The sequence below is a fragment of the Rhinichthys klamathensis genome, unplaced genomic scaffold (genome assembly GCF_029890125.1).
Source record: "Rhinichthys klamathensis goyatoka isolate OS25496 unplaced genomic scaffold, OSU_Roscu_1.1 h1tg000196l_1, whole genome shotgun sequence".
In the NCBI taxonomy this organism is placed as follows: Eukaryota; Metazoa; Chordata; class Actinopteri; order Cypriniformes; family Leuciscidae; genus Rhinichthys; species Rhinichthys klamathensis.
In genome coordinates, this window is record NW_026606722.1 from 8,052,478 (window position 1) to 8,078,934 (window position 26,457).

Genomic DNA, 26,457 nt, shown 5'->3' on the forward strand with positions numbered 1-26,457 from the left:
CAAAGTGAATGAGAAAAACTGTAATTCAAAGTGAAGCTCAACATGAGCAGATACAGAGCATTTAAAGGAGGAGTCTTGTGTCATACTTAGACAGCTGAAATGTTATCTGGTACAAATCTAGAAAAATCTCAATTTTACATGTTTTTTTTATACAGTGTATTTAGACTTCTTAGCCTTCTTTTTCATATTTTTTTCTCCATCTTTCTCTTCCATCTCCATCAACTTTTCCTTCATCTTCTTTTTCTTCATCTTTTTCTTCTCCTGCATCTTTTTCTTCTTCTCCATCTTTTTCTTCTCCTTCTCCATATTTTCCTTCCTCCTTTTATTCATCAGCTTCCTGTACGGGCATTCATCCGTTTTACTTTCAGGTATTCTCTTAAAGTGTGAATTGTATCTTCTGTATTCCAAAACTGTGATAAGGAAACAAAATGTTCAGGAACTTATTAAATATGTCAAAGTCTTATTAAATATGTAAGGTATGGTCTGAACACTATGGAAGTCAAATAATGCCAAATGTTTTTGAAACAAAAAGCCTGTTGAATTGTACTACTTGAAAAAAAATATGCATTGCATTAACCCTGCTTATATTTTAATTAGGGCTGTCAAATGATTAATCGTGATTAATCACATCCAAAATAAAAGTTTTTTTTACATAATATATGTGGGTGCACTGTGTATAATTATTTTGTATATATATATATATATATATATATATATATATATATATATATATATATATATATATATATATATATAAATACACACACATGCATGTATATTTAAGAAAAAATATTTATATATAAAATATTTATATTTATATTTAATATAAATTATATATAAATCTATATACAGTATATACATGAAAATATTTCTTAAATATATACAAGCATGTGTGAGTATTTATATATATAAAATAATTATACACAGTGCACCCACATATATTATGTAAAAAAAACTTTTATTTTGGATGTGATTAATCACAATTAATCATTTGACAGCCCTAATTTTAATGCATTGTATTTTTAGGGCTTGCATTTTTATAGGCTGAAATTTAGCATGGTTGAATATTTAAGCTGTGAATTTTTCAAATCAAAACATTTCAAACACATTTTCATTAGTAAAATTTCAATAATCCATGTTCACCTTTCATATTTCACTTCCAAAATATTCAAACTGATTAAAAATTCAACCTATAATATTCAACAGGCGGTTTTCAGTTCGTTTTATTTCGCTTTGCAAATTCGCTTCCACAAATTCAGTGGTTCAAATTCGACAGTAAATTCAACGTTGACATCCAGGAGCTGCAGGAAAAGCAGTAGATTACCGAGCATAATCTCCATCTGCTGTTAGTCGACCTCACCAGCAGGGGGTGCAAGCGCGTGTTGTTGACGAAGACCAGAGCAAAAGTTAGCACAAGCCATTCATTCATAAAAACTCAGCATGCATTAAGTTTTTTGTGACGATTATCTGGGTCAGTATATATGCGGAAAAGATGATAAAGGCACAAAAGCTGTTTTTATGTTTCATTCATTGTTACTTTCCCTGTGTAGCCTTACATGTTATCAGCTTTTTCTACAATGAACGGGATTATAATCGGTTTCCCTCAATACCTCATCATACTCAAAGATTCCCCTTCCGTCAGGACAAAGCGCTTAACGTAGCTTAATGGACTACAGTGATATAAAAGACCAAACTCGCACCTTATTTGGGAAGTATGTATTGTACTGCATTAGATTAAACTGGGAAGTAGCACTTTCATATTGTTGTTCTATATTGTTAGTTTAACTGTAAGTCGCTTTGGATAAAAGTGGCTGCTAAAAGACTAAATGTAAAATTGGGTTGACATTCGCACATTTAGGGACCGTCTCTAAAGTAACAAGTCCTATAGGCCTAAACGTTTTCTAACTTCAATAGCAAACTTCAATCTATTTGAATAAATTGCGCATTATGCCTGAGCCTGACACCTACATGAACACTTTACAGTTGGTTTTATGACTATAAGTCGTTCTTTTCAAATGGTATTGAAGTTAGAAACGTGTATACCAATGTCGTATGTAACTTTAGAGACGGTCCCTAAATGTGCGAATGTCAAACCTAATTTATGCCAGTATATCACTGGGAAACGCTCAGCATTAAACTTTGCGCGTTAAGTTCATATTCTGAGTCTACCTGCTAGCCTGCGAGTTTGGTCTTTTATATCACTCTATTAGTCCATTAAGCTACGTTAAGCGTTTTATATGTCCAGCAGGGGAATCCTGACTTGAGGGAAACCCTAGTACTGCATGCAGCACATCACCGCAATATAAGGTTAAGGCAACTGAACAACCAAGAGAAATATATGTCAAATGTAACACTGGATCTGTACATCCGCATCGGGGGAATAACATTATAATATCGTTCATGGTAGAGAAAGATGCATGTAGGCTACACAGGAAAAGTAATCGTGAACACACTGAATTTCACATAAAACAGACGTCATAATAATCACAAATACACTTACATTTTTGTAAATAAGTTTTTATGAATGAATGGCTTGCGCTAACTGTTGCTCTGGTCTTCGTCAACAACACGCGCTTGCACCCCCTGCTGGTGAGGTCGACTAATAGCAGATGGAGATTATGCTCGGTAATCTACTCCTTTTCCTGCAGCTCCTGGATGTCAACGTTGAATTTACTGTCGAATTTGAACCACTGAATTTGTGGAAGCGAATTTGCAAAGCGAAATAAAATGGACCGAAAACCGCCTGTTGAATATTATAGGTTGTATTTTTAATCAGTTTGAATATTTTGGAAATGAAATATGAAAGGTGAACATGGATTATTGAAATTTTACTAATGAAAATGTGTTTGAAATGTTTTGATTTGAAATATTCACAGCTTAAATATTCAACCATGCTAAATTTCAGCCTATAAAAATGCAAGCCCTAAAAATGCAATGCATTAAAATATAAGCATGGTTAATGCAATGCATATTTTTTTCAAGTAGTACAATTCAACAGGCTTTTTGTTTCAAAAACATTTGGCATTATTTTACTTCCATAGAACACACACACACACACAGACTCCACAAATAAACTGAGACCCAAAGGTTTTTGTTCTGGTTCTACTGAGGACACTAAATGGAAACTTGATCATTTCATCTGGAAAAAGATAATCATGTACTTACAGCGTTCACCTAGACCCTTTAAAACGTCACTCTTGATCTGCAGAAGACTGGCGTTCTCCATCAGGTCTACCCTGGCGAAATGGATTCTGAAGTGAAAGGAGAACCACAGTGGTCGCCTGGCGTCCCATTCCTTCAATACAAACTCCTTGCGCTTTCTAAATGAGTAGAAATCAACATCAGAAGAAACATTAGAATACAGTTAGAATGATCCTAAAATTCAAGATATCAGGGCAAAAATGCCCCTGAATGAGTTTTCTGATCTCATATTTATATCATATAATATAGTTAAACAATATCACACAAGTAACGAATGCAATATCTCACGAGTGCTGTTTTTGTCCCGAATAGCACGTGCCAATGTTATCTAGATTTTATACAACAGTTCAATAAATTAATTTTGTGTTATATTTTGGACACAATATTGTCTGTTTTTGCTCAATTTTGACAACAAAATATTACCTAAAGCCAGAGCAAAACTGTTGTGTGTCTCCAAGGCAAGCAACATACAGCCAGGGCCGGTTCTAGACATTTGGAGGCCCTAGGCAATATTCATGCTGGAGGCCCCCCACCCCCAATAAAAAACTCTTGAAACAAATATGATTACTAACCTTTTAAATTTATACAACATTTAATTTTAAATGTTGTATATTTTTACTTACACAGTACATAAGTTTGGACACTATTGGATACTATTTTTAATGTTTTTGAAAGAAGTCTCTTATGCTCATCAAGCCTAGATTTATTTGATCAAAAATACAGAAAAATAATATATAGTGAAATATTATTAAAATTTAAAATAATGGTTTTCCTATTTTACTATACTTTAAAATATATTTCTGTGATGCAAAGCTGAATTTAGTGTCTCGTGATCCTTCAGAAAACTTTATAATATTCTGATTTATTATCAAATGTTAGAAATGGTGCTTAATATTTATTTTATAACCTGTGATACTTTTTTTCAGGATTTTTTTTTATTATTAAAAAGTTGTTTTAAAAAAGTCTTCACTATCACTTTTTATATATTTAACACATCCTTGCTGAATATTCCTGTTTTTTTCTGTATTTTTGATCAAATAAATGCAGGCTTGTAGAGCATAATAAAAAACTTTTCAAAAACATTAAAAATAGTAATTGGTCCAGACTTTTTACCAGTAGGCTATGTACATAATAATCAAACTTCATCTAAGGTAATCTCTTTTTTGTTTAATGAAGATGTTATTGTTATTGTTATTTTGCTGTTTTATTAAATTTATTCACAGTTCCAGAATACCACTTCAGTGATATATGCTTTTATCATTTTTTTTCATAGCTGCGGTATGGGCAGGATTTTCCCCTCCCATTTAATCAATATTGACAGCAGATATTGTCATATTAATATAAGTAATATGATATTATGCATTGCATTGTTAGCTTAAATATGCTATACACAAATCAAGTGGAAGAGAGCTTGCACTCTTTTAAACAAGTAATAAAGCGGTGAATGATTTTCCCAGAAATGACGCTGATCTAGAGTACAAGTTTATATTTAGAATACATTGCAATCACTCCAAAATAGATGACGACAACGCACACACCTGCATTACGAGCTGTGCTTCTTTGTGTGCCTATTTAGGCTTTTGCTTCGCAGCGCCTGATGGATGCGTCCGTTACACACACTTTCAGAAGCCGGCACGCGCTTTGAAACGGAAACATTAATTGGTTTAACTGCAGATGAGTGACAATTCAACAATATATAATGAACAATGAGGCCGGGGATGTTACGGTTATGGAGGCCCCTCCTCAAAGCCCGAGGCCCTAGGCAATCGCCTGCTCTGCCTATAGCTAGCGCCGGCCCTGCATACAGCGGTGTATAATTTCTAAATAAATCCAAGTTGAGCGAATCAATCGGGTGAACCAATGATTCAATGACTCATTCATAAAGAGAACCATTTACTTAATTCATGAATGAATCAGCCGTTTGAACGAATCGAATGAATGACTGATTAATGCTGCCTTCGGAGGCTTCACCTCCTGTCTCTTCATCTGATCAATTTCTGAAGGCAGCACAGATGAATCCTTCACTGCCTTTGATATCCCACAAATCTGTGCTTTCCATTTAGTGACAGTTGAGCTAAAAAAAATGAAGATGGCGTCTGATAGTGGTCAGTTTGTGTGTAAATGTACGTTTTGACCAACATTTTCCACTTTTGATGTCATTTCCAGTGAGAAATTACTATTGTAGTAATTAAATATTCGCTTAGTTACAGACAGTGTTGGGTGAACTCATTACAAGTAACTTCAGCTACGTAATCAGATTACTTTTTTCAAATAACTAGTAAAGTAACGCATTAATTTTTCAATTTACAGCAAAATATCAGTTACTTTTTCAAATAAGTAACGCAAGTTACTTTTGCACATTTATAGACTGACAGCTTTCCTGTCCTCATGTTGAGAAATTGAGTAAGTCCAGAGACGTTGTGCGTAAACATGATGGTTGTTGTCGTTCTAGACTAAATGTGAGTGTGCATTTACTCATCTCACTTGCACAAAAAAAGATTGAATAAATGAATAAAATAGAATGATACGCAAACCTCCAATAATTAAATAGATTAAATGCATAAATATTTGTTTTATTTAATATCACTTTATTGACCAATGTACTTGCTGCTGATCTTTGATGATTCAGTTAAACCATAAGCAAAAGTGACTTTATTGGTGAAGTCTTAAAGTTTTTTTCTACTATGATCCAGAATATCACCACAGCTGAAAGGTTTCTTTGAGCTGCGCCCTCTACTGTACACGCGTGAATACACTTATTTCGATTTTGGTCTGAAAGGGCTTTTACATTTGACCAAAAATATAACTTTTTTATTATAAAAAAACAACAAAAAAACAAGCCCATCCCAGGTGAGAAAAAGTATGCAAGTGACGTAACGCATTACTTTTCTTTAAAAGTAACTAACGCAATTATTTACTTTGAAAAGTATATATATACCGTAAAACTTCAAATAATACAGGGTATATGCAGGAATCTTGAAGTTAATTTTAATACCTTTTCAAGACTTTTTCAAGACCTTCTCAATATTTTTTAATACCTCACCGCCACTTCAAGCTGTAACCATTTACATCAGTGATACTTTTAACTTAACAGTTTTAGTTTGTAATAAAGACTATAGACCACTATGATAAAAAAAAATATAAAAAAAAATAGGCTGGGATAGTACATCAAAGCAGTTTATTAAAAAACAAAACAAAACTTTGCTCCACCCTCAACAACAATCATGCTGACATGTGCCTCAGTTCTTCGTTTTAAAAAAATAATAAAAATGACTAAATTCACACACTTTTACGATGTTTTTGGGACTCAAACTGTTGGACAGCTAATTCAGAAAAAATTAGGGATGCACCAAAATGAAAATTCTTGGCCGAAACCGAAAACCGAAAAAGAGGAACCCAAGGCCGAAAAAACGAAAAACGAAACACCGAAAGAAATTATGCCAATTATAAGTACCATTGCAATTGCATAAATTAACATTTTCAAAGAATAAATCAATTACAAATTATGCAAATATTTATTTAGCACAATGCACAGTATAAAATAAAATTCAAACTAAAATGTTTAACTTGACCCCACTCATGTGTACATTAAATAATAATCTGCTGGCCTGCAGAAAGGTTTTAAAATGAAATGTTCTCTCATAAAAACAAAGCCGAGCACGAACTTCTCATCACACCAGCACCCAGTTTGCACGTCTAAATTAGTTGATTACATTTTAAAAATGAGCATACACTAGCATAAAAAGCCATTTTAATGAACAAAGGTCCATGTTTAATACAAATGTACACGAAACTTAATGAAATATGTTTAGTGAAATTAGAATATATTTAAGAGAGCGTTAATTTAGTACATATTCCTATACATATTTTGTTGTAATGTCACAAGTAATAATCTCAGGGTTTACTGGGTTTTACATGATTATTTTTGTATTGGTGGTGGTACTAAAAAATAAACATTGTCACGTGTTCATCTTTCTTCTTCTCACCGATTCCTGATGGTTAGAGGACAGTTACTCGAGTCGTCCCCTGTCGTATCAAAGAATAGTACAACGGCGAGCGCGTCAAGTATAAACGCCTCGACCGTTTGGTATCGAAAGCCAAATGGTTCAGAATTCGCGTGGATTTGATCGCCGTCTAAATATTAAAACGCCATCTTCATAACGCCGCCAGGCGTTAAATAAGCGCCGTTAGGCGATAAGTTAACGTCACACGCCGCCACGCGTTAAAATAACGCCACTCGCCGATAGATGTTAAATTGACGCCACACGCCACTCAAAATGCAGATTTGTGAGCTCATCTACATGGCCCCTCCTATTCTGAGTTTGAGGACTCTACGGCAAGTCGGAGAAGACAATCCTGTTTGGAAGCGCACGAAAATGGCAAGGAGAGGATTTGTTTTGCGGTGTAAACACACTGTAAATGACTGCACTCGCCTTTTATACTCTGATAATCCAGGGCCTGATGTCTTTCATCATTAACTCTCTGCCCATTTCGTGTTTTGAGCCCAAATCAACTCAGATATATAAACAAATGCACTCTCCAGCACAAGGCAAAAATGTTCCAAAAAAAATATTACTTTTATAGCACATGCAATGACCTGTTTTTGGAATTTGCAGTTTACATTTTATAATAATTTCAAATTCAGAAATGCAGGTTTGTGATTCTGCAAGTGCAAATCTCAACATTCAATTTCAGATTTTTATTTGACAGGTTTTCACATCAGAGCTGTAAGTGTAAATTTTAGCATATAAGTTCTCAAATTGAACTGAACGTGCAATTCACACGATCTCTAAGCGCTTTATTATAACTCGCTGTCTTCATGAAGTGCTGAAATGTATGTATCATTATGACATGGCCATTGTCAGGAAATGAAGAAGGAATATGTTCCAAATCAAACTTTATTAACGAGACAGAAGATAAGAGGTAATCATTTCTTTAATTTTTTTTTTCTTTTTTCTTTTTTTAATCAGTTGGCCGGTCACACGGCTTTCATAGTTTTCATTTAGGCTACGTGACTGCGGAGACCTGCAGTTATTTTTATTTTTAATTTAGTTTTATGTATTTATTTATTTATATCTTATTTATTTATATCTTGATTTTGAATTCGTTTTATTTTTCGTGGTAATTTTAGTTTAATTTGAAGCAATTTCGTTATTTGCTTTTGTCATTTAAAAAAAATAATTTAAAATAGCTATTTACGTTTATTTTAGGCTATATTTAATTATTTAGGCCTATATATAGGCTAATTTAGCTATATATAAGTTTAGTTTAAGTTTTTATTTCCAGTTCATAATTTTAGAGCTTCAAATTCAGCTCATTTCAGTCTGCAAGGCAACATTTTTTTTCGTTATTTTTTTTAAAATTAATATACTGTATATGCCCATAATTTAAAGGCCCATTTTATTTAGTCTAATTTTAGCTTTATTTCAGTTAACTTAAATGCTTAATGTTACGAATTATTTAAGCTAATGCGGTACACCATTAGGCCGGGAGTCGCACACTCAGACAGGCAACCCATAAAAAAAAAGTATGATTTGCTTCAAATTCCCACTTTTGGGTCTTCTTTTCCTGACTAGGCCATGTCATGATGATACTGTATAGTGATTGACATTTCAGCACTTCGTGAAAACAGCGACATTAATAGTAATAAGCCAAACGGCTTACTCAATCCTATCTCACTCAATGAGTTGATTAACTCATCCCGTGTTGATTTGGTTGATTATAATTTAATTTATAATTTAAAAATAATTTAATGAATGAATTTAAGGGATCGCATAAAGGGAAATAGGGACTCCTTCTCCCATTCTCTCTCTTTACTACTACAACACACACACACACACACACACACACACACACACACACACACACACACACACACTCATCTACTCTGCATAATTTCTAATCAAGATATGCACAAGTCACAAAAATAAAATCAATCTATCCTTGTGGAAAAGTTGCTTGGTAGCTAAAAGTAGGTCTAGCAAGTCTTATATTTCTGTAATTCACACAGATCAAATAGCCTACAAATATGCTGACTGAATAGATTTTGACTAGCAGTTCTCTTGGCAGTTTGCTGATAATCCGGTGTCTGAAGTAAAATGCTCAAAACATCTCCTGAGAAAAATCACATGGTCAACCTAGTCCTGGTTATTTAATTTTAATTTTGTTTTATTTTCCTTACATTGTCATTCAAGGCCAGGGCACTTTTTGTACATTTCTGGAACAACTACAGATCTCCCAGGAATATTCATTATATATTGCTGCGTACATTTATCCGTGTCACCTAGATGCGCGTGCGCGATCATGGTCGACTGACAACGAGATTAAGCAGCTGAACAAGAATACGGACGTGTTCCGATTGTTCTCATCTCAGCTTCGCCGAGACAAAATAGACATGCCATTTCAAAAATCTTTCATTTATTGCCAGAAATATGTTTTCAAAAGCATCACTTTCATCAAATTTTATGTGAAATAATTTCCAGTAGGCAACTGACTGTAAACGAGCAGGCTGTGCCGGGGCTGAGCCCCGGAGAGCCCCGGCCCAATTTAAAGGGTTAGTTCACCCAAAAATGAAAATTAAGTCATTAATTTTCGCGCTCTTCCAAACAGGATTGTCTTCTCCGACTTGCCGTAGAGTCCTCAAACTCAGAATAGGAGGGGCCATGTAGATGAGCTCACAAATCTGCATTTTGAGTGGCGTGTGGCGTCAATTTAACATCTATCGGCGAGTGGCGTTATTTTAACGCGTGGCGGCGTGTGACGTTAACTTATCGCCTGACGGCGCTTATTTAACGCCTGGCGGCGTTATGAAGACGGCGTTTTAATATTTAGACGGCGATCAAATCCACGCGAATTCTGAACCATTTGGCTTTCGATAGTTTGGAGAGGTAACGTTACGCGCGCTGTCTGTGGAGACTCGCGCTGCGGAGGCAGGCGAAAGTATAAACATGGCTTCCGTCTCCTCGCGGGTTCAGATATACTGAAATACGTCCACACCGCAGACATGTTGCTTCAGACAAGCACGTGCAGGTCGCGGTTTCTGTTTGCGTCATCACAACATTTCGGCCGTATTGTTTCGGTGATAAAAGTCTTTCGGCCGAAAACCGAAAATGCACTTTTGGGCTATTCTCGGCGGCCGAATATTCGGTGCATCCCTAGAAAAAATACTTTCAAAATTTAAGACTTTATAAAGCCGTGATAAGACTTTTTAATACTTTTTAAGGGTCTTAATTTTCCCAAAATTGATTTATCACCTTTTAATACTTTTCAAGACCCCGCGGATATCCTGTAATAGCCCGGGCTTTTATTTTCCCAAATCGTCGAACTGCACCGGCTTGTATTTGAGACAGGCGTCTATATGAGACCGGCCTTTATAATTTAGTGTTGAGATGTTGTTCATTGAGTGTAGGCCTAGAGTCTCTAATCTCTAAAAATCTCCACGTGAAACTGCGGTCTTTCAACCTTTTACTATTGTGTCAATTGATTTTGATTAATATGCGCGAGGGAGAGAGAGCAAGACAGCGCACGTTTTGTTTGAAGACGTGAGAGTGAGCGCGCGCGGCCAGGGCTCTCTCTCTCTGCTCGTTATGCGCCCTGTCAAGCACAGCAGTCTATTCTACATCACTCGCCGATCAAAAAAGGCTTTGGTGGGACACACATTTGCTTTGGCGGCCGCCAAAAAGCGGACGATCTGACGGGTTTTAGAGGATTAAATACAACCCGAAACTAAAAAACAGACCCGGCCTCTATTTGAGACCGGCCTTTATTTACCCAAACCTGCAGCCACACCAGGCGTGTAAAAGAGACAGGCGTCTATTTGGGACTCGGCTATTATTTGAAGTTTTACGGTATATATATATATATATATATATATATATATATATATATATATATATATTATTTATACACATATACATATATGTTAGGCTTGTTTATAATGAATGCCACTATGATTTAGGTTTGTTTTATACTTATATTTTTCATTCCGGTTTTGTTCTGAATACCATTGAATGTAAAGGAACCCAAATACATGTTTATAATCAGTGTTTCCTCTAGGATTTTTTACAGCTGTGGTGGCAGGCCCATTCGCCATGGGGAGGGGGCGTGGCCCATGAGTGATATTAGCGCTACAACCAACCAGAGCAACGAACGGCTGTGGCTGAGTGAGTCCCATGCGTTTTTCCACCAGTGAACCAGCTAGTTGGTATATTAAACTTTTGCCGTATCCGGTCATCAAAACTCTGAACACATCTTCCTGTTTTAGGAATGACTTAAGTGACGTTCTCTTAACTCCAAGTCATCCAGAGCCAAAGCCGATTCGAAAGACCGCTGTTCGCCAGCAGCATCTTCTTTGTTTTCAAGCAGAGGGAAATCACCTATGGAAATCACCCGGAACCGTCATAACTCTGCCGTCATTATGTTAAGCCTGCCCGCCGACTCTATACACGATGTGATTGGCCGGACCAGTTTTTGTTTTTTCTAGCTCAAAAGTCTATGGAGAGTTGCTAGACCAACACTTTGCTGCAAAATAATTTTTGCTGCCGCTAGGGTGCGTCTAGATTTCTAGGCTAGTAATCTAACAGATACCCAGGAGAAAGGAATATGATTTAGAAAGCGCTATAAAATCCAGTAAGATAAAGTCATTTTATGCAAACTATAGACCTTTATCTACAAATAAAGTATAATAATGGGAACATTGATCTTGAAGAGAGTGTCATCGTGTTACTGTCGTAACAGAACGCGACACACTGTTTGAATGCTGCATGGAGAATGACTGAGGAGAGATGAGTTTCCATTAACTTTAACTTAACGACTTAAATATTCATTTTTACCTCACATTATGCTATTGAATGACTTTAGAAGTCTTGGAATACAGTGCGAAAACTTTATGGTGCTTTACAATGTTTTTTATGCCTTTAGCTTAACAATAACACAATAGTGTGCACAATATCGGACCTCACTGAGAAGCTGCAGCCGTGGCGGAATGATTTTAGGTGTGGCGGCGCGCCACGGCAGAATGAATGTAGCGGAAACACTGTTTATAATGTTTGTAAGTGTTTCAGTATTACACATTTCTGAATGTAATTTTTATTTTTTACTTGTACACCAATGTGACATCTGTGTTGTTTTCTTTCAACGATGCAATTTTGACCCGAAACAACTTATTTTTTAGAAGTACATTAACAGCAACTTACTTCCGGTTGAGCAACTTTATAATGTTCAGAAGACACGACCAAGCCTTCATGTCACTTTTCCAACTGGAAAACTCCAGAAGGTCCATTGAAACGCTGAGAGCTTCTTCTAGATCACTCATGATGCCTGGGGGAAAAAAAAGCAGAAACTGATTTAAATCAAAGCTGTTTACTTTATACATTTCAGTTACTGGTGGGTGATCATCATAGACTTAAAGTGGAGGATGATCCTTCCAGAGCAACCCAGAACATCCTTATAACCACACAGCAACATGCTAAACACCAATCAGAAAAGTCTAGTTTTCATACGTACGGGTGCTCAGCAGGAGAGAGCAGAGATCCAGCATCAGTTCATGACTCGGGACTACAGTGTGCAGAATCTGAGCAGAATAAAATTTATAATTTTAATCAGAAACTTTATGTACATTCTGATTGGCTGATCCATTTCCTACCCTTAATGAACCGATGAGTCTGTCATCTGGGGCATTGTGTCTCTTGAGGAACTGGTACAGGTACACATGAGCATTGGGATTGATTGGGAAATCCTTGTTGTAAGCGTAATTCTCCAGAATCTGCAGAGCGCCGTCCTCATCGTTGTAAAACTCCAGCATCTGCAGCGGATAACACATATAGACAGCATTAGACTTGTGGATTATATTCTAAATCTTCTAAATAATATAATAGCTGTGTGTAACCAATAGACTGAAATGTAAGCCGTTAAGCACTCACAAAATCTCATTTGTGCATGTAAAATCAATTAAAATATGACTTAAGTCTGTTTAGCACAAAAATACCTCATTTGACCTCAGAAGACTTGGTATATATTCATTATTTTTATGATGCATTTTGACCTTTTTTGAAGCTCGTGTTGTGGCAAAAATTCATCTCAAACAAACATCACTGCGTAAGAGACACTCAGAGTCAAATTATATAAAATAGAAGTATTTATTCTTGCAAGAATAGGAGCAGTCTAATACACAGTTGTTACCCTGTGCAGAAGAGTGACACACCCCCAGACAGACTGAACTAGCTTTTATCTTAGTTTCGAGGCCTTCTTCCCCCCAGAGCCTTCCTCCCAGTAGTTTTCCATAGACGTCACTAGTTGGCCCACTAAGCTCCCCTGCACCAAATGGCCTTCTGACATCTAGGTCAGAGGTCCTTGTTCGTCTGTTCTCTGGAGTGTCTCCCTCTTCTGCCTCCCCAGGTACATAAACAGAATCTTCTCTCACTACAAGTGAGAGACACACATGTGACATTCTTTGAATCATCTATATTTAACTAAAGATCAATGAATATCATTAAAATTGCCACCACACTCGTTTGATTGTACAAAGCTGTGTCTTAAAACAAATCTGCTTGTGTGTTCCACAGAGTTTTAAGTTTGAGTAAATGACGACAGAATTGTCATTTTGGTCTAAACAAACCCTTTAAACAAAGATAATTGTCAAATTGCACAAGGTAAGAGAGTGTCTCACATTAATGTAACCCAACACAAAAGGGTCCCAGATTCCAGGCTGACTGATGATGTCCTTCAGGGTCACAGAAGCATATCTGAAGTAGCTGTGCATCTCATGGTTACGGCTCGCCTCATCTGATACCAGAAACATGGACAAGAATGCATTAAACTGGTTTACAGTGACAGTGAAGACATTTGTTGTAATGCTGTTCTTTTGAACATCAAAAAATCCTGAAAAATAAAAAGGTTTCCACAAAAAAAAAAAAAATGAAGCAGCACAACCGTTTTAAACAATAATAATAATAATCAGAAACGTTTCATGAGCAGCAAGTCGGCATATTAAGAATGATTTCTGGAGAAATAAATTACATTTCAAAGAGGACCTATGATGCTTTGTAACAATTTTCTGTAGTGTGTAATGTTGCTGTTTGAGCACAAAGTCCCTCCAGTGGGAGTTATTCTCTATATCAGTGTCACTGTGAGCAGAGCGGTAATATTTCACTCCAGAGCGGAGAGCGTCTTTCTGAAGTTTCCGCTACGCTTATCGCAGAATGCTCTTTTTGATTTACCGGTTCGAGATTATGTGAAATAAGCAATAGATCTAAGGTTTTGGAGTTAAAATAGTGTTTCAAAACTTATACATAGCCTAAATGCACAGTAAATAGGGGTGTGCGATATATAGCGTCTGCGATAATATCGTAATTGTTGTTTCAATGATGTGCGATTTGACATTATCGAGTACAGCCTATCCCTCACACACACCCAGAGAGTGCATGCATACTCTACGACGTGATGTAGTCTTGTAGATTAGACTAGTGGATGCGCATTTAGAGATACTGATTTCATTTGATTGGTAACCCTAATGTGTCTTATTTTTATAAATGAATGATGATGATGATGATGCATGCATATAATTAGGTTTTAAAAAAATGGCTTTATAAAAAGGTAAAAATCAATTGAAATCTATTGGAAAAAATCATTTCTGTCACTGCTGTGAACTGACCACCACACAGAGTATGAAGAATATCAAAAACTTTAGGAGTCGGCTGTCGACAGTCCTAAACCTGCCAAAGTACCAACACATTAAACACACTCAGCAAAGTATCGTCTAATAATCGTTATCAAGAAAATCCCAGAAAATATCGATATATAATTTGTCAATATCGAACACCCCTAACAGTAAACATCAAAGTTAATAACGAAAAAGGAAAATAAATTGGCACAGATTCAATTTGTGATTTACTAACAGCGATGTTCTTTTTGGTGTTTCTGCTTATGAATAGAGCCCGACCGATATGGATTTTTAGGGGCCAATGCCGATAAAAAAAAGCCAGATACCGATATATCGGCCGATATTATTTATGTGTATATTATAATACAGTAGCAATATTATGTATGTGTATTATAGTACAGTACCAGTCAAAAGTTTGGACACACATTCCTATTGGTGTGTACAAACTTTTGATGGGTACTGTATAGGGATGTCAACGATTAATCGACGATCGATTAATTGTCGATAACACGTTTAATCGATAAACCTTATCGATCATCGATTAAGCAGGTTCATGCGCGTGCGTGCTGCTCAACCGCGAAACATGTAAGCGAGCGCGCCGGAGTTATGTTTGGGACTATTTTACACCTTCATCATGACTATAAGTTTGCGTGTGCATTCGCTGCCTTTTGTTTTGTGCAAATGTAAGTTGTAGTTTATTTTGTGTGCGCCTATCTATATCTGATTTATCTCATATTGGATGCATTTGGTTAAGAATTGACGCAGCGTGATCTTTAGCGGTTTATCGGTGTGAATTCATTGGGTTTAGTTGCCGTTTTAAGTGCGTTGTTCCAGGAAGAGCACGCGTCCACAAGTCACACATTCTGAGAAGCGCATCTGAGGCGGCGTTGGTGACACGTTGTATTAGTCGTTATATTTGATTATTAAATATTTAATTTAATTCAGGGCCTGAATTTCGTTTTGGAAAATGGGGGGGAAATCCCCCCTTAGATGATTCTCATGGGGAGAAGGGCGGGGGGGCATTTTTTCCAAACAAAAATTACATTTATCTTGCCGAAATGTTTGCGCTCATTGCATTTTTACAATGGGGTAATATTGTTGTTAAGAGTTTACACAACACAAGGAAGCTTGATTTAAATTGTTTAATTAAATTGAAAAAAGTAGCACAAATAAATACAATAGAATAAAGATACAAATAAAGACAAATAAAGAGAAAAGTTTTTCAATGGGTCTAACTTCATATAGGCCTACAGAAACTGAATAAAGTAATCAAATGGAAAATAACACTGGGTAGTATTTTAGTCCTGAATAAATTAAATATAGGCTATTAATCCTGATTCCTTTAACTTAAAGCTATATTTTGTTGTTTTGACAACTAAATTAATGAGCTAGTGCACGGATCCTGTGTTCATTATACTGGCATGCGTTTTATGCTTATTAAAAGACAAAACCGACTATGTTTAGAGTATACTCACGAAGACCGAAATTGACACAATTTTGCGTGTTAAAGCAATATAATCCGCGAAAAATAACTTGTTACTGGCCAGCTGTTTTTGAGGCGGATTCTCTATGAATGTGCGCATAGAAAATCATCTCAGAGAGCGCACGAGCACTGATTAGTTTAAAATCGCTTGAATGTTTAAACTGGTAAGACTTAAAAAGACGTGCAAATGGTAAACTTCAGTCACGATGCACTGCTGGCCCGATTGTGCAAGTGAATATTGCGTCATGTCCCGACTCCTTAACGCGAGTGTGTCGCCGCAGCGATTGATGCCTGCCTTGCACAACACATTTTGAGAGAAGAGATAGAAGACGCGGCACTGCTGAACACCCACGCTGTTTGTGAAATTGCGCCTGGTAGATAGTTGTTAAAAGAATGATTTGATTTTATAATCTGTGTGGATTACGATTGCGGGAATTTCCTGCATTATAAATGGGAGACCTGTGGGAATTATTAGAATTATGCGCAATACCCGCAATCCCCGCAATCCCGCGCCGAAATTCGAGCCCTGTAATTTAATTATCAATCACATCGAAACATTTTACAATCCTACTAGCCCTTTATTTACATTAAAACCATTCTCATTAATTTGGTGAGGAACATAGCGGTTTGAGCAGCATTTGCAGACGCTGTCATGCTGTTGGCCATATGCACTGCAGCAGACGCATATTGCAGTATTAAGGCTAACGATTAATCGATTAATTGATCGTTAATTTAAACTACGATCGATCATGGGAATTTGTGAAAATTGACATCCCTAGTACTGTATATAGAATACACAGTATAAACAGAATAAATATATAAACGTTTTGCAATGATCACTCAAATGTGGTGATCAAACACTTGTGTGACAAAGATATGTAATGGAGACAGGGTGAATAATAGATTGAGAATGATACATTTGAGCTCTAACCAGACTAGTTTGCATTGCATGTTATATTATAAATACTGTTGCATAATCTTCACTAACGACTTTGTCTTTTAATTTAGTCACGTTATATAAAACATAACATATCAATAAATATATCAAAAGTGTCACTGACAAAACCTTATTATTCAATTCAATTCAAATGTATTTGTATAGCGCTTTTCACAATAGGGATGTCCCGATCCGATCACGCGATCGGAAATCGGGCCCGATCACGTGGTTTCAGACTCGATCGGAATCGGAAGTTACCTCCCGATCAGGACTCGGATATATGTAAATTAGGGGTGTAACGGTACATGTATTCCTAATTATTGAACCGTTTCGGTACGAGGCTTCCGGTTCGGACGCATACAAACCGAACGATTCCTAGGACCATTTTTCCTGCAGACAAAATCCGCGCTGGCGCGATCACCACAACGTTGCGCAACATCAAATGGCAAACGTAATGAAAGCGGAACGAAACTGCGCTTCTCATTATATTGCGCTTAACGGACCATTATCAGTTCGGACCAGCAACATCTGTGCAGCGCGAGATCAAGCGACACAGCACTAAGAGATCCAGTGAAGAAAACATTTGAATCCGCCAGTGAAGTAATAACATCGCTGCGAGATCTAGTGAGAAGCATTCACATTTCTCCGTTATTAACCGTAGATCTCTATTAGATCAAACAGCGCTGACGTGGGAACCAGGAGAAACATTGTGCCGTGAATGAACATGGATTTAATGTTGCACATCAAAACTCAAATATTATATAAATATATATTTAAATGTTATTTTTAATGTGATTACCAAAACATTATTTGTTCATCCTTCAAAGATTACCCCCATTTATAAACCTGAAAGTTTCAAGATGTAAGAAAACTCAAACTTATTTAAAAATAGTTTTTCTTTTAATAAATAGAAAATTTCTCTGGCATTTCTTTCTTTTTGCTGTATCGTATTGAACCGAATCGCAAATTTTGTGAACTGTTACACCCCTAATGTATATATATATTCTCATTATTTTTTATACACTTTTAAAACATTTTTTTTTTTTTTTTACATGCCTGCCGGGTATTTTAAGTTGAGGTGCTATTTGTTTTTATATTAGACTTTTTCTATATTTACTGTTGCACTAAAGTCCAAAAGTGAAGATTTTATGTTATTTATTACTTGATTGTTCAAGCTACCTCACAGAAGTGCTCTGTTTGTTAACAGAGTTGTTGAATGTTAAAATAAGGTGAATTAAATAAAAAATAAGGAACATCCTGGATCTGTTTTTTCTCTCTTCTTTATTATTTTAGTATATATAAGTATCGGATCGGGACTCGGTATCGGTAGATACTCAAAATCAAATGACTCTGACTCGGACTCGAGGGCAAAAAAACCTGATCGGGACATCCCTATTTCACAATACATATTGTTTCAAAGCAGCTTTACAGAAAGTGCATTTCAGAAATGTACATAGAAAAAATACAGTTAGTTAATCATGTAGGCTATTCAGGGCCTGAATTTCGTTTTGGAAAATGGGGGGGTGGGGGGTCCCCCCTTAGATGATTCTCATGGGGGGGATTTTTTTTGTTTGAGGGGGAGAAAGGGGGGGGGGGGGGGGGCATTTTTTCCAAACAAAATTGTTACATTTATCTTGCCTAAATGTTTCCGCTCATTGCATTTTTACAATGGGGTAATATTATTGTTCAGAATTTACACATCACAAGGAAGCTTGATTTAAATTGTTTAATTAAATTGAAAAAAGTAGCACAAATAAATACAATAGAATAAAGATACAAATAAAGACAATTAAAGAGAAAAGTTTTTGAATAGGTCTAACACTCATATACAGAAACTGAATAAAGTAATCAAATGGAAAATAACACTGGGTAGTGTTTTAGTCCTGAATAAATTAAATAGGCTATTAATCCTGATTCCTTTAACTTAAAGCTAGCTTTTGTTGTTTTGACAACAAAATTAAATGACAGACACATATGGCTGCCGTCACTTTAAGAGCTAGTGCACGGATCCTGTGTTCATTATACTGGCATACGTTTTTGCTTAGGCCTATTAAAGACAAAACCGACTATGTTTAGAGTATAGCCACTCACAAAGACCGAAATTGACAATTTTGCGTGTTAAAGCAATATAATCCGCGAAAAATAGTTACTGCCTTGCCAGCTGTTTTTGAGGCGGATTTTCTATGAATGTGCGCATAGAAAATAATCTCTCAGAGAGCGCGCGAGCACTGATTAGTTTAAAATCGCTTGAATGTTTAAACTGGTAAGACTTAAACAGACTTCAGTCACGATGAACTGCTGGCCGGCCGATTGAGCAAAGTGAATATTCCGTCATGTCCTGACCTTACAGTCTATGGTCCCGACTCCAAAACACGAGTGTATTATCGCCGCATCGCTTGATGCTTGCCTTGCACAACACATTTTGAGAGAAGACATCGAAGACGCGCGGCACCGCTGAACACTCACGCTGTTTGTGAAATTGCGTCTGGAAGATAGTTGTTAAAAGAATGATTTTATTTTATTATCTGTGTGGATTACGATTGCAGGAATTTCCCGCATTATAAATGGGAGACCTGCGGGAATGATTAGAATTATGCGCAATACCAGCGCCGAAATTCGAGCCCTGGCTATTAATTTAATGTAAAATATTATCTTCTATTTTTAGTCTTAATTCCTCTAATCTCTACCAGTGGAGGAAGAACTCAGATCTTTTTACTAAAGTAAAATTAATAATATCATAATGAAAACGTTTTTAATTACATATGTACAGTAGTTTTATACTATTTTTAAATAAGTAGTAAGCAAAATGTACTTAACGTGAAACATAGTGTTATAATTATATAAAGTATTGCTTGTGTAACGTAGCGTTATAGGCAGAATGAGCTTCAACACTGTCTACACCGGACGCGGCCGTTATTGCTCGCGTCGCAACAGCTGTTTACCCGAGACGCGGAAAAGCGCCCGTTACAAAGCAGAATGGGGCATCAGTTTACTGTCGGAGATATGACGCTCACGCAACGCATTTTAATCAATGTTTCATCAACCAATTGCCTGGATTTAATACATAAGTAGTAAATATAGCAAGGAGACAATATAATCAGGACTTCTCAGCTGCGCGCTTTCCCTAGTCATCACAAGCTCACACAATACGTGACAGAGGCTGGCAGGAGAGAAATCAATTCTGTGAATTACACTGCGCAAATCAAAAGTAATAGGCTACTACCCACCGGATGAAGAAGGGTTGGCTCTCAACAGAACATAAAATATTCATTTTAGTTTATTTTTCGTGTTCGCATTTATGAGGAAAAAACAACGGACGTGACAAGCTCTGAAAGCGGCTCTAAACGACTTTAAAACTTTCACAGAGCCCTCAAAACAGAAAGCCTTTCATTAAAGTGAATTTCGTTTTGTATTAATTGTATCTTAATTTTAATCAATGTTTCATCAACCAATTGCCTGGATTGATTTAATAAATAAGAAGTAAATATAGCAGACAATAGATAATCTCGACACCGAGGTGCCGGCCGGCGCGTGAACTGCAACTCGTCTTATAAAGTAAGCAAAACTCAGCAGAAATATATCTATATTGAAATGTCTACTTTTAAACAGAACAATTCAAACGAAAGACAGACTGCTCTCTGCTGTAATCCGTATGAAATGTGCATTGCTCTCTGGCTTGTTCAGTGAAGATCGCGAGTCAGCGTCGTCAACTTTGCAGCGACACTGACTGAAAACACTTGTTTATTAATAAAAATTAAAATGTCTCCTTGCTATATTTGATGTATTCACAATCATTACTTTTGCCAGTTCTTTGTGACAGCTTTTATGTGCTTTATTGGCAGCGCCACCCTTACATGAATCACCGCACCAGCATTTGTAAAAATATTAATTTATCGGCCATTATAAAGGCCGATACCGATAGTTAGGAAAATGCATAATATCGGCGGCGATATATCGGTCGGGCTCTACTTATGAATAAAAACTTGTTTGAAATAACTTTACAGTGCTATACTGTTAACGAACATCCTGATAAGAGCGCCATTTAGACGAATTTGACTGCGGTGAGAAAACAGCGGTTCAGAAAGCATCTGATGTGGACATTTTTGTGCCATTGCACTATTCAGTCAAGTCACGTTTACTTATAGTCTACAGTCTACTACTATATATTGCTTTAAAGCCACAAATATCATAACTTATCTATAGGCCTACTGTAATTGACTGATTTGAGCAAAAGTAGTTTGACCAGTGAGTGTGAGCCGTACACGAGTGTAGCGTTCGCATCGGCGGCAAGAGATTAAGCCGAGCGCATTGGTATAGAGCGGAAAATTGAGTGCCTCCATTGTAGTTAGGACTGCACGATTTGGGGAAAATGTCATATTGCGATTATTGAGGTCAATATTGCGATTGTGATATAATAAACAAATGGATTCATAAGTCAACTTGCTTGGTTCTCAAGGAAATTGCACACAGATTAGTGATAATGCTGAAATGTGTATTTCTCAACTCAAACTAGCAACAACTAAATGCAGTGTTTTCAAATTAAAATAATATTTTTTACAAAATTAAATTATGGCATCTTTGCATTACTGCAAACTTGTAATTGTCTCAATAGTACAATAGTATAAAATAAATAGAACAATAAATGAGAACATTTGTATCCTCATGAAAATAAGATATTTTAAACATTCTGTCCAGACAAGCAGGGACATTTAAGCATGATGTAACATAATGCTTTGTATAAACTCAGTCTGTGGATCATTTTTGGTGTAAATTTATTGTGATTGTCAAAACATTTGGTAACTAAACAGAATTTTGTTTTGTGCTAGTATCTAGTGCCTTGTGTACCTACATAGCCTGGTTGTAGTGATGGGAAGTCCGGTTCTTTTCCGCGAACCGGTTCTTTCGGACAGTTCGTTTTAATAAACCGGTTCAAAAAAACGGTTCACCAGTTCTTTTACGTCATCACGTAATGTCAATTCTATCCTCCCGGCGGATAAAAGTACTTTGAATTAAAGGCATTTGTAATCATAACTTCAGTTAAATAATAGTACTCATCGTCATAATCATCTTGGATAAGTTTACATTTACATTTTGCGAACCCTGCTGCAGCCTAGATGATGTGCTAACGCGGATGTTTTACATATTTTAAATATATAAAATGCATAAATGGTCTTCATCATTTGATTTGTTATTAAATAATCTTACATTTCGCCGAATTCACCCTCTCATTTAAGTCCTGGGTTCACCTGTACTGCGTGCTCATGTATCAGCACCATAGACTGCAAAAAGATCAGCACAGGATCAGTCGGCCGAAAGAAAGTTCGGTTCAGAGACGGTGCTATCACGCATGCGCAGTATCTCCAGCTCATCGGTTCTCCGTATCGAACGTGTCCAAAAGAAACAGTTCTCGGTTCTGTACTGGTGATTCAAGAACTGCAACAACCAGTTCTTGACTCGAGAACTATAGGCCTGTGTGTGCTGAGTTGAAACCTGAATATACAGTCGACAAAACTAAAAAATCGATGCATGTCTGTCTCCAATATAGCCTACCTACTGTATATATATAAATGTTTATAATGTGTTAACATAACGATTTAAACGTAGGCCTATATGTTTAATTCGTTAGGCCTATATGTTTAATTCGTTATGTTAACACATTATAAACATTTACTAAGCAGTGCACCATTAAAACCTAAGAGTTTACATCAAAGATTTATATTCTTAAAAAAATTAAACGAGCTGTTCCTGAAAAAAATTAGGCCTATTTTAGTACAATAATAAATGTTTAGTTTGACAGTTTTACAATCCAATCATCGTTTCCAAACTTTAAAATAATACAGTGATAATACAGTAATTATGTGATAAACATGTTTCCAAAATGGTTTATTTTGTTACACTTACTGATGTTCAACTACTTAGGAAACGTACATTTCGTCCCTCAGAAAAAATTGCACGCATGCTCAGCTCATCAACTCATCAATTCTCAGTATGTCGAACGTGTCCGAAAGAAACAGTTCTCGGTTCTGTACTGGTGATCCGAGAACCCCTGTACCTGTATGTTCGGTAGTATACACGCATGCGGAGTATCAGCTGCTCGTGCTCATCACTTCTCTCAGCTCCAATCTCAGTTCAGTGAACTTTTTGAGTTACTGGAATAAAATGTACTCCTGGATATTGGTTTATTTCGATTCGTAGGGACTGTCAGGCATGTCTGAAAGTGAGTAACTTTAGTCACTTGTGGATCAGCGCTGACGCAAGACACGAACTGTTTCGAACGATTCAGTCCGATTTAGTGTACTGGTTCGACTGATTCACTAAAAAGAACCGGTTCAAAAGAACGATTCGTTCACGAACCGGCCATCACTACCTGGTTGTACTCAACGGTGTGTTTTTGCTTCAAGTGGTGAAACAAGTTTGTTGTGTTTCCACCTTTAGCCGTGAAACAATGAACAAATGATGTTGTGCATTCAACAGAAAATTCAAATGAAAATGGCTTCACCATCACAACCGGTTGTACATGACACTCCGTCTTCTTACAAATCGAAACTGTGGGTAAATTTCAATTTTCATCAAAAAGCGAATAGTAAAGACCTTGACATTATTTATATGATTATTCTCAGGTTTATGTTACTCTATTATGTCTGCTTTATGTTACTCTATTGTATTTAAATAATTTTAAGTTATGTGCTGGGAGCTCACGTTCATGTGAGAGGTCTCCAATTCAGAGAATAATGACGTCCTGTCCTGTAATGTTCAAGGACAAAGTTTTTGCACTTCAGTTAATGTGTAGAAGATAATGTTCACAGAATTAAATGTGACATTTGAAGTGAGTTGAGCAGTCTTATTTTCCTCATTTTTTGTAATGCCTTTGAATAATATGGGGGACATGAATCGCAATATATTGCAGAATCGAATCGCAATACTTGCTGTATCGCAATATGTTAAGAATCACAATAATATTGAATCGTGGGCCAAATATCGCAATACTATCGAATCGTCACATTTTTGCCAATTCCCACCCCTAGTAGTTAGGCAGCGAGTAACGTCGTTGTATGGGAAACTGTGTTCCATCCTTTACTATAGATGTTAGGAAGACCCATTTTACATTGTCAGTTAATTGTTCAACATAACTCAAATATCTTCCTACCGGTTCCAGCTGTAGAGGACTTCTTCTCACACCAGTTCAAGTAATCTAGGAAACCGCTGTACGCACGGATGAGTTTTTTGGTGTCACCCTGAGCAATCGAGAAGTTGCCATATCTCCAGCTCTCTCCGACGGACAGCTGCCGCTTGGCTTCTTCCATCTGCCCGTTTAGTAGGAGATGAAAGCAATGCTCCAAACAGATCTACAACATTCACATCACATACTGATTAAAATGCATGCCTTGAATGCAGTGTAAATGTCGTAAAGGGGAGGTTTGGGCTTCTTAATGCAATGCATACCATCGAGAAGTTTTTGACTCCATTGTTTTTCAACTGTTCATTTATAGCGTTGAAATCTTCAGCGCTGGCGTTAGGGAGATGACGCAGGATTTCTGTGCCTATTCTCCATGTGATCTGAAGGACAGAATTATGCAGTCAGCAGAGAAACACATCATCCGTACAGTAGAAAACACACACACGACAGCAACAAAAAAACAAAATAGGAGGATCCAATTTCCTGTTCAAAAGTATGGAAACGGTTGAAAAAAGCATTCAGTTGCGTTCTAGACGCTAGGACTAACTCAAGTGTTTCCCACACACACACCGTTCAGATCAGAAAGAAGATCGAAAGCACTTGTTAGAGGCACGAAACATCTAGCGTTAGGCCTATTACCAACACAATCCAATCTGAAGTTAATTAATACATCGTTCGACCTGACATAACTGTTTTAAATACATAAACATGTTATATGTGTTTGCGCAAATGATATCAGGAAGCAACGTAATAAGCACATGACGACAGGAGGGTGACAGCGGTGTGTAAATCGAGTTACTCTCCCACTTCTAAAAGTTTCACTGAGATATCTCATCCCGTAAGAATTGGCCATTAATATTACAGATGTCCTGTGGTAAAATCACAGTACTCCATCTACCCTTGTAAAGTTAATCCCGTCCGGATAGGGTTTTTGTTGCATTATATGCCGATAATGATTTAATGAATTGATTAAATCTGTTTGTTGAGAACCAACTTTAAGTGACACTCACAGGCTATGGATGCAATGAACAGTGTAACAATACAGATAAAGTTAATGCATATGTTATGTTTCTTCAATGCAAGAAAAGTGAATCAAACATTTTAATACTGATTTCATAATTCGTAAAAAAAAAAAAAAAACTCTTAGCACTCTAAGCAGCTTATAAGTCGATTTGGCAGAGTTTAAAGGGCTGTTGTACCTCAGAAGCCGTTGGATGCACTTTAATGCTATTCCTGGCCTCCAGTGCCTGAATGTAAGAGTTGTAATAAACCGCAGCCTCCTGCCAGTTATGAAGCAGCATCGCATCTCTGAGCCGCTTCAGACACTTTCTGTTCGACTTGGTGAAGAAGATCTCTGTGGGAACTCCTAAACATGAAAACAAATGAAGTATTGATATGACTTTATGTTAGGATAAATATGTTTGCATCTCCTTTTCTGTCTATCAAATCATTTCTTGTACACCCTGTTTAGTCACACGCTCATCGGGCATGTTAGTTATTACATAAGGAGCAACAATACATATGGTATAATTACTCTTTCAGCGAAGCTCTCCTTTCTTTTCTATATTGACTTGCAGTTCTATTTGTTGGTATCAGCAAACACCCTGACTTGCTATATAAACTATGGCACGAGCACAATAAAGCTGACTTAAGAGTGAACTGCACTTCTGTGTTCGTGTCATTCTCGGTCCCCAGATCTGGAGTTGCACTCTGCTCTGTAGTGATAATGATATCCAATTTACAACATAAACAACAAGTTAATATATGATATTTATCGAAACATTGCCTTTGTTGTCCGTCCACAATTGGAGGTTAACGGGCGATTTAAGCACTTCCCGATTTGTCCTTTCATCCTCTATAAAATCATCCTCTATAAAATCATCCTCTATATCATCCATGGCTCACTGCTTTACGAAGACCTGCTTTCCTTTTGAAGACAGCGTGAATAAAATCAATTATACATTTTCAAACTAACACGTGGGCGTGTGAAAAAAAAACAG

At 36.6% G+C, this 26,457-nt stretch overlaps 1 protein-coding gene across 1 annotated transcript; it reads right to left on the reverse strand.

Moving 5' to 3' along the window:
• On the reverse strand, positions 1–25,833 carry LOC130096156 (TATA box-binding protein-associated factor RNA polymerase I subunit A-like). Its single transcript, XM_056262826.1, has 9 exons — positions 25,657–25,833; positions 24,724–24,837; positions 24,428–24,626; positions 13,868–13,983; positions 12,845–13,003; positions 12,706–12,772; positions 12,396–12,519; positions 3,166–3,320; positions 1–410 (listed from the first exon to the last, which is right to left on the reverse strand). Exons 1-9 carry the CDS (start codon positions 25,756–25,758, stop codon positions 148–150), a joined length of 1,299 nt encoding a protein of 432 aa, XP_056118801.1. The 5' UTR covers positions 25,759–25,833; the 3' UTR covers positions 1–147.
• Positions 25,834–26,457: the final 624 nt, after the last annotated feature.

Excerpts from the sequence above, each read along its gene's own strand:
- LOC130096156 (XM_056262826.1), bottom strand. The coding sequence starts at position 25,758 with ATGCTGCTTCATAACTGGCAGGAGGCTGCGGTTTATTACAACTCTTAC. Across the intron at positions 24,838-25,656 it reads TGCATCCAACGGCTTCTGAG|ATCACATGGAGAATAGGCAC; the intron begins GTACAACAGCCC and ends TCTGTCCTTCAG. Across the intron at positions 411-3,165 it reads AAAGGGTCTAGGTGAACGCT|TTTTGGAATACAGAAGATAC; the intron begins GTAAGTACATGA and ends TCCTTATCACAG.